Raw genomic sequence first — 9573 nt, forward strand, 5'->3', positions numbered from 1 at the left:
AATCACATTGCACAAATGTAATATACCGCTGCACCTGATCATCCATTTGCTGTTGAGCCCCAATCTGACATCGATTTCAAAATATCCTTATATACTCTTATTATATTTTCGGGAAGGGTCACCAAAGCAACTAGCCAAATGGGCTCAAACAAGACTTGTGACCTGCTGGGATTTGTTGGGGGCTCAAACGACAAATGCCACGGTTAGACCAAGCCAGCCCTAGAAAAACCTAAAGGCAGGCTTGAGAAATGATTCTGCTCCCTAACCACTGTCCCAGCAGTCTTCCCAGTCCATAGCTTACACGGAACTCATAAAATATATGCAGACATATCAAGAGTCCATAATCACATAGAGGTGAGGCAAAGCAAAACAGATATCGATTATACCTTGACCCATGGGGTTTGGCATAGTGGGATGGGGCCTAGACCGTTTAACAGGCAGTCTAGATTCCGATCCCATGGGCGTCACCCACCCCACCTCCCCCCCCCTGCATAAGCCGAAGCTTGGTGACTCCCTGGGGTCCAGAAATAAGCCCTCAGAGTTTTGCGCCGACATGGGCAGAGACCATTAGTACGGCAGGCTGAGCCAGCACGGGTAGGTCTCTGCGCCTGGGCCGGTTTCTCTGAGTAAAAAAAGAAAAGATGTCCATTATACCTTAACAACCACCTAAAGGGTAGCATCTCACATACGCAACATAATCTAGGAATTTTGGAAAGTGCATTGCCACCAAAACGGCTACTCAAATGGTCACATTTAAAAAGGAAAACAAGAAATAAACAAAGGATTTGTGGGGCGTAAACAAACTCAAATTCTCTATGAGGCTGCACCATCATTTGCTGCAGCTTCGAACGTCTGTCCTGCGATGAGTTCCGGAACCTCGTCGTCATCATCTTCAGGCTTGGCCACACCTGATTCTTGTTTCTGGAATTGCTCGGCAAGCTTCCTCAGATTGTCGAGATTGTCAGGTCCTGAACATATTTACACGCAATGAATATCAAGAGGATGTTTTAAAAAAGAAAAAAGAAAATATGTCTGTGAAGCATCTCATTCTCTATCAGTTATATGCCACATAAGCAAGACTTCCAACATGCCGCAGCCTTCGCTCATGAAAGCAGTATGAAGAAGAAACAAATAATGAGAAAACACATACCAAGATGATTGATGATTGACGGTAAAAGATCTTGAAGTTCTGCCAGAAACAAAAGGTGAAAAAAAAACACATATTAGCATTGATAACAAGGATAACTTAAGGAAAAAATACAGGAAGCATCTAAAACAATTAACCAGTGAGTTACTTATCCCAACAAAAGAAGGTAATTAACCATAAAACTGCACAATTTTGAGGTATGTGCCTCATTGCCTCCCGTATGAGTACACTAGAACAGTGTCATCCAAATTACAGCAAGATAGGTACCAATTCATTCAAGGCATGAAGACAGAAATCTTGAAGTCAACCTCAACTCAGATCCAACTCTAAACTAAAATTTACAAGAGAGATATACACCTAAGCAATAGCTCCAGTCTAACCTAGCAAGTGCATATGAATAAAAAATGAAGACAAAGACCTGAAATAAACCTTTTGGAAGTCTTATGGGCAGACTTCCTCTGCAATAATTAGTCTGCAAGAGACATGATTTACAGCAATAGCAAGGTAAAGCGCCATGCACAAACCAAGCTACGGATCTTAACATTGATTTTCAAATTCATAGACCAGCAACTCCTACAAGGTTGAATTGTGAGCCTCACAGAAAGAAATATGGAATCCCAACCTAGAATCAGTTCTGAGAATGGCCAGTTCACTAGTAATCAAAGAAAATGAACTGTTCATTCATGGGAAAACATGGTCTTCTTGCTGCTAGAAGATCAACATGTACAGTTAATATACTCATGTCCACGCCATGACAGATTTGACCAGAAAACACATTCCAGATCTTATAACCCATTAGCAAGTTCAAGCATTCACCACTTTTACACAACCTTACAGCTGGCAACATGCCAAATTTCATGGACAAAAGTAGAGAACATGAAAATGCCAAAAATGTTAATATCATCAGGTTTTCTATCACATGTTTGTGATGATATTAACATAATCTTATAATAAGTATTGTTATAAATTCAAATACGGGATACTTTTGAGTTTTTCATTTAATAAAAATATAGCAATACTTTTGAACTATCAGAGAAATTTTATTTGAGATACTTTTGGGTTTCTTTGTTTTAACAAAAATATAGCAATATTCTATACCATCAGAGAAAATATGTAATAGAGAGACAAATACTGAAGACCAGCAGATATAGCACTTTTAAAGGAAATATGTATCAAGCATGTATTCATTTTCTAAAAAAATCCGAAAACAATATCTTAAATAATGCAAAAAGATATTATGTAAAATTCCAGGTCGTCAGGCGGACGAAAAAAATTGATACAACCAATAGTGAGATCAAGTCCAAATCCAGTGATATCTTAAAGTATATCATATACTTTGAATTTTGTTATAGAAAAACTCAATCAAATATTGGGACAATCTCATGTATGGACTTCGGATACATGCATGTGTATATGTCTTGTAGGTGTTTGAGAGAGAGAGCATTACTTTTTGTTTGAGGAGATCCACTAACCACCCAAGTATTGGCAGCTATAGAGGCTTGAACTGCAGTACAAGAAACAAATGAAACATAAGAGAAAACATTAGTACCCGTGTATCCAGGCTGCATAGCATGAGAGAGAGAGAGGGAGTACCTTTTGGATTTAGAAATTGGATAACAATATCATCCTTAAATATGTTGACCTCCTCAATAGCTGGGATTGCATTTACTCCAATCCTCTTCAAGGTGCTCTGAAGCCTTTTATCATCAGTTGTTGTGGTTTTGTGAACTGCCTTCTTCTTTCTGATTTACATAAAACCAAATAAGTTAATAACTAAATGAACCCCAAGCTCTGCAATAATGATGCCTTCATTTAGAAGTATACAAGTGAAATTAACCACAAAGATGTTTAATGTTCAATGACTGATCAAAAATTTCTATGCACGCAAAGACGTCATCAACACTATGTTTATATATGGAATAAACCAGAGATGTCCCTTGAATGTGAAAATTCCTAGACTCCTAGATGTCACCATAAAGCACCTAAAATAGCTTCCAAATGCAAATTCTATCTGGAAAGAATCCCCCATTTGACAGAAATTTGATGTTTACAGTCATGATGAAAACCAATCAAAATTCTAGCAAAGCATGCTCTGTTGGATTCCAAATTAGGGTATGTGGTTCTAGATTTTCGAAAGCAAACAGTGGCATTCATTTTCTACTTTAAAATGAAAAAGTATTTCTAGGATATAGTTGCCATTGACCATTAAACTTTTTCAGTTCAAAGAACCCTAAACAAATTACTCTAAATTTAAAACATCTTGAAAGGAAAAAGAAAAAATTAACATGGAATATGAAATTCAGGACTGGATGCCTTTTGACACATCATGTTCATATCATAGTTTTTAGAAACTAAGAAATGCATCACCTATCTGTGCTGGAGAGAGAATCTCATATTCTCCTCTAAATTACCCTTTTAAGAACTTGAAAAAAAGAAAAGGCATACAGCACACCTTCTGACGCTCCCCTTCCCGCCGGTGCGGACAGCACCAGCCATCTTCATTAGTTTTTCCCTGTTCATCTGCATACAAAAATATCCAAAAAAATGAGCAAATGTGGGTCCAGTCTTTGGTATCCACGCACAATACTATTTGAAATTATCGCTGTGCCAAAGCTATAATGTCCATATACTTGTTCATCCAAGAAAAAGGAAAGAAAACATCACAAATATCAAGCAAGAGATATTAAGGAGCATGCAGAAAGACATAATATACAATCTTATGATGCTAGGTAATGTGGCATCAGCATTAGAACCCCCAAATCTTGGATGTATTTCTGCTATGGATAAAATGGATACATATAAACATAGATACATGATAAAATAGCAATTACAAACGCTGATTTAGGGAGAAATTACTAAAAGATCACGTTATAGGAGCAAGATGAAAACAAAGTATGGAAGGAGGTGTGTAGGGGGTCCCCTCTTTAAGTAAGCACGTCTGGACTATGCTTGGGTTCACATGACAAATCACCCCTTTTCCTCGACCTAAATGAAAATGGGTTCGATCACTTGAGTGACTCCAAGTATAAAAACGATTCAGAAGCCTCGTTAAATATGAGATTTATCAAGTAACCCCTTCAAAACAGCCTTAAAAATCATGTTGATCGGACGAAAGCATAGTTGCAAAGACCTCTCACTGAATTCTGAAAACTCTCGTGCCAATTCTGGCAAACAAAAAGAACAAAGAAGACTAACCCAAAGCACCCACTTTCCAAAAAGGGAAAACCAAATCCTAAAACGGATGGATGGCATAAATGAAGAAGTAACACCAAGACAGCAACTTCATCATGTCAAAATATTATAAGAGAAACCACGTTTCACTCGTATACCTCCCTCGGTCAAACACCAACTAGATCAAAACTTAATCTCCCAAAAAACACGATTTTTAACTTCCTCCAAGCTTCAGATACCCTTCTAATCCCCCAATCGTGAGACCACAAAACACAAATCCAATCCCCCGCCAAGAGAGAGAAAGAGAGACAACAGAGTCCCTTCATAGAACGCGTTAACGACTAAAGGAAACAAGAAATGCAAATGAGAATGTGAACTACCAATTGCAGCCTAAAACCCTAAATCTGGTCTAGAAACCCTAAAAGAAAAAGCAAAAAGCACTCCATGAACACATCCAGGAAATCTTAACATCAAATATATACAAAAATCCACGAAGAATTACAGGAAACAGAAGGAAGAACGCAGAAAAAAAATCTAGGGTTAGGGTTTCCTCGGAGGGCATACCTTGTAGAGAGAGGGAGAGAGAAAGGATTGGGTTTTAGGGACGCCGCCGAGCGGAGGGCTCACTGGTGGGAAACGGGGAAAGTGGATAGATTGGTAGACACAATTTATACCTCCTCCCCTTGTTTTCATATTTTGCCCTGGGACATGAAAACGGGTCGGGTCATGCTCAGCCCGTATCGCGGTTTTTCGATTGCGGGTCTTATAGGATTCGGATCCGATTTGGTTTTATAGTAGTGGACTGTAGGGCTGTCAACAGATCGGGTCAGGGTTAATCCAGACCCACCTTTATAATTTAATGATTGGGTTCGGGTTTTGCCGGATGATGAAAATGGAATCCCAAACCCAGATCAACATAATTTAAGAAAAATTTTATTAGAAATAAGTTACTAACAAAAATCATGACTCAAACCCGGCTACCATATTGCTCAAGTCATGCCAGAGGGGTTTGGTACAGTAGGATGGGGGCTTAAGTTGCTAGGCAAGCAGTCTAGATTTAAATCTCATGGGCGTTACCTCTTTTGCAAGCAGAAGTATTAGAGCAACGAGTAAGCTCAAGGACAGTGAACTTAAATACAACAGGCAGAATTAGGTCTTTAATCCAGTGGATAGTTTACAACAACAACTACACCTTCATGCCATCCACGATATGAACCAAAAAAGAAAATCATTCTGGGTCTTCCACATAAACCCTTCTCCTCCAATCATTTTTATCTAATGTCATGTCTTCTGTGAGGTTCAAAGCATTCGTATCATTTCCTATCATCTTCATCCATGTCTTCCTAAGCCTATCCCGACTTCTTTTAACTAATATATTTTTTTCATTTCTTCATTCTTCTAACCGGAGCATTATTAGGTCTTTGTCGAATATGTCCAAACCATCATAAACGATTCTCTCATTTTATTTTCAATAAGTGCAACGCTTATCTTTTTACGTATCTCCCTGTTTTGAATCTTATCTTTTATTGTATTTTCACACATCCATCTAAGCATACGCATCTCAGCTATACTCACCTTTTGAACATGATGTCTCTTGACAGCTAAGCTATACTCCAGTGGGTAGTTTCTCTAGGTAAATATCAAACAATATAGATTAGGCCAACCTGAATATTATTTGGGTCGGCATTTTGCATGCCCATACTTGAAGATTCAGGTTTGGGTAGGATCAGAGTATCCGACCAAACCAAACCAGTTGACAGCCCTAAAGTAGAGTATATAGGGAAAAGTATAACGGGCTGGGATAAAACTGGTTTATGACCTAAATCCAATTACATTTGCTTCATTGATCCTGACTCAGATCCCAATAGACTTTGGCAGAAATGTCCACATCTGTCCCAGCTTCAGATCAATGTTGTTAAAACAGGTCAATTTAGATAGAGTCGTCCCTTAGCCAATTCACGTGTCAATTTATTTTTAATTTTTTTTAAGTGGTTAAAATAATTATTTATATGTTTTTAACATATTTTTTTGGGAGTCCGGATGGAGTGCAATCACATGGCACAAATTTTGTGCATTAAGCACCTTATAGCCCTCCAACAGGCCTTGGACCCCACAACTGACAGACGGTGATTAGATACTTAATGCACAAATATTTGTGCATCTTTTTACTCTTTTTTTTGTGTTTAATGACACGTGTCATTCAATAATAAAAAGTTGTCGATTCACAAATGATTCAGTTTTTTTTTTTTAAAAACGATTCACCTAGTAAACCGATTTTAATAACATTGCTTATGTAACTCGGTCAATTTCGGTTCAAGTTTATTACACCTGTTCTACAACGGGTCTAAACATTGGAACCAGACCCATTTCAATTTGTTTTTGGTCAAGGGTACAACTGAAGTTGTAAGCTCATATAGGATTTTTTTTATGACTAGGAAACCCTCCTCATTGTCATTGAGGACCGGAGGGCCCACCCCTTGCGAGGTAAATCCCGGATGAGAACGCAACCACCCGGCCTTACGTGCCCATGTAGGTACTGGTTTTGAGTACAAATTGGGTCGGGTATAAACAAGTCAGGTTTTACTTTTTTTAAGCAAACCCTACTAATATTTTTCCTTTTCTCTCATCATTCATTTGAGACACTCATCCAATGACTCTCTCTCTATAAAAAAATTTGTTGGGTTTGAGTCGGAAAAATAAGCCAAGCCGCTCATGGTAGGGGTGTCAACGGGTCAGGTTTGATGCAGACCCGATCCATACCAAACCCTATAGGGTCAGGTTTTGATGATAAATAAGAAGACCCGATTAGAATCTGGGTCGGACCCAAAGGGTCGGACCCAAAGGGTCGGATTAATACATGGATCTGGGTATGGTTTGTAAAATTTTATACCAGACCCGGGTCCAACCAGAGTTATGATTAAGATCCGCAAATTTTTAATGTAAAAATGATAAAAAAATTATTATTTTACCAGGTACGGTTAGGGTCTGGTTCATGTAGTTTTTATAGGATCCAGGTATGATTTCTGTTATGATGGGTCTGATTAAACTCAGGTCCGGACCCAGTACCATCATCTTAAATCTGGTTTGAACATGATTCTGAGTCTGAACCAAACCCGACCGGTTGACACCCCTACTCATGGGTCGGCTCATCTTGTAAAGTGCCTGTTGAAACTTGAAAAATAGCTCCACAAGTTGAACATGAGCAATAAGTACTCACCTTATCTCTACTTGTATTATGTATAAACTTGTTAAGGACTAAGAAATATATTTTACTTAATATATTGTAATATTAGATAACATATGATTGAACTATTTGATTTGCAAAAAATAGGTTTATGTGTAAAATCTTATTACTTCTAGCTCAAAAACAATGTATTTTTTTTAAATCCAATTTCTTCAAGCTCCAAAACAAAATGGTTTTTTTTTTCTGTAAAGAAGCCAGCTCGAACTAGACTAGTTTAACTCGGGCTCATTATAAGAATGAGTCAACCTGGAACACTTCAAGATAGGCTCGTTTAGCTTGTTAACTTGGGCTTATTGTGAGAATGAGTCAAACTAATGAAAAGATCAGGTGCAATATAATTGCACAAATATTTGTGCATTAAGCACCTGATCACCCTCCATCTTGGGGACAGGGCTTATCCAATGTGGGACCCAAGACCTGACGGTAGGGGTGGCAATCGGGTCGGGTTGGCGGGTCAACATACCTCAACCCGAACCCAACCCGTTTATTAAACGGGTAACCCAACACGACCCGCCAACCCGCTTAATAAACTGGTTGGGTCGGGTAAACGGGTTGGCGGGATGGCGGGTCGGCGGGTTAACCCGCCCGCCTAACCCGTTTATTAAATGGGTCAGCCGGGTTGGCATACCCCTAACACGAACCCGACCCGTTTAATAAACGGGTTAGGCGGGTCGACCCGTTTATTAAACAGGTTCATTTTTGCCCAACCCGAACCCGCCTAAGAGGGGGGTTGGGGGGTCGTGTCAGGTTTTGCCACCCCTACCTGACGGAGGGCGATTGTGTACTTAATGCACAAATTTTTGTGCAATCATATTGCACCCCATCCCGACTCATCGAGCTAAAACACTTCAAGCTCAGCTCATTTGGCTCCTTTACTCATCTTTTCCGTAGTTACCTTGTTTGGAATAGAAGCACAAAACCATGAGCTTACAGTCTGAGAACTTGAGGCCATGTAGCTTTAACCAAACCAATCACCTATTTAGGGATCCAAACGGTTCAGATTTTGGATGAGAAAATACATTTATAGTCAGATTGTATCGGATCCGAAACAGTCAAATTTTGCAAAAGCCCCAACCTGAATTCAAACGGTTTGCAACCCTACGCCTATTTGACCTTGGACTTGGGCAGGCACTTGACTTACATGTGTCGGTCCCGATCCAAATTGGCTTCGTCTATGACCTCAAGGGGGCCTGGGTCTGGGTATGGCCCAGGGGTGCAAACATATCAGATATGTGCTGGGACATGCCAGATCTGATCCCGAATTTGAATCTTGCTTATAAGATCCGAGCTCAAGATCATTTCAGAATAAGGTGGTAAAGTTGAATCCAGATCTAAAATATATGTGGTAATGTTGGATCCAGTAAAATAAGACTGAACACGTGTTTTTATGCAAAAGATACAAAAGGATTGGATTAGATCTGAACCTGATTGAAAACATTGATATAAATCAATAAATAATTGGATTTGGATCCAACTTATATGTCCATTGGATGACCAGACAAAATGTTTGGGATTATTTTGTTGGGAATATAAGCCGATCCTGACTATCGAAAAATAATGCATAACAAACACTGCAAAAAAAATATATTGATAATTATTTTACCTGAAGAAAGATGTCAACGTTGAGATGGCCGAGTTGGTCTAAGGCGCCAGATTAAGGTTCTGGTCCGAAAGGGCGTGGATTCAAATCCCACTCTCAACATTCATTTTTTGTATTTTTTTTACTCAGTTTTGATAGGATAACTTTTCTAAATGAAAAGTTTTATCTTGTTTGTCTAGCATAAAAAAAAATTCTCTCTTTCCTTCTCCTCCTTCCCTCTCTTTCTTCTTTCCCTCATGGTGATTACCAATGGCATAGTGACTGGATCAAACAAAAGAGGAGGCCGACGGCATAGTGGCCGGCACCGGCAGCGATCGCCTTCATGGCAAGCTCAGCTGTGGTTGAAGGTGGTCTGGGTCAACGTGAAGGGAGGAGGTTTGCCTCAGGTGGGTGTCGCCAAATGAGATAAAG

The 9573-nt window shown here is 39.2% G+C and overlaps 1 protein-coding gene and 1 non-coding gene across 2 annotated transcripts; one reads left to right on the forward strand and one right to left on the reverse strand.

Moving 5' to 3' along the window:
* Positions 1-695: 695 nt before the first annotated feature.
* LOC149842400 (nascent polypeptide-associated complex subunit beta-like) lies at positions 696-4960 on the reverse strand. Its single transcript, XM_089999134.1, has 6 exons — positions 4883-4960; positions 3600-3667; positions 2741-2889; positions 2595-2651; positions 1151-1189; positions 696-968 (listed from the first exon to the last, which is right to left on the reverse strand). The coding sequence occupies exons 2-6, from the start codon at positions 3665-3667 to the stop codon at positions 814-816; spliced, it is 468 nt and encodes a 155-aa protein (XP_089855260.1). The 5' UTR covers positions 4883-4960; the 3' UTR covers positions 696-813.
* A 4223-nt stretch (positions 4961-9183) lies between these two features.
* TRNAL-AAG (transfer RNA leucine (anticodon AAG)) lies at positions 9184-9264 on the forward strand. The gene has a single exon. It is a non-coding gene; the product is annotated as a tRNA-Leu (tRNA).
* The last annotated feature ends 309 nt before the right edge of the window (positions 9265-9573 follow it).

Source organism: Nuphar pumila, chromosome 3, assembly GCF_984573655.1.
Source record: "Nuphar pumila chromosome 3, dmNupPumi1.hap1.1, whole genome shotgun sequence".
Lineage (NCBI taxonomy): Eukaryota > Viridiplantae > Streptophyta > Magnoliopsida > Nymphaeales > Nymphaeaceae > Nuphar > Nuphar pumila.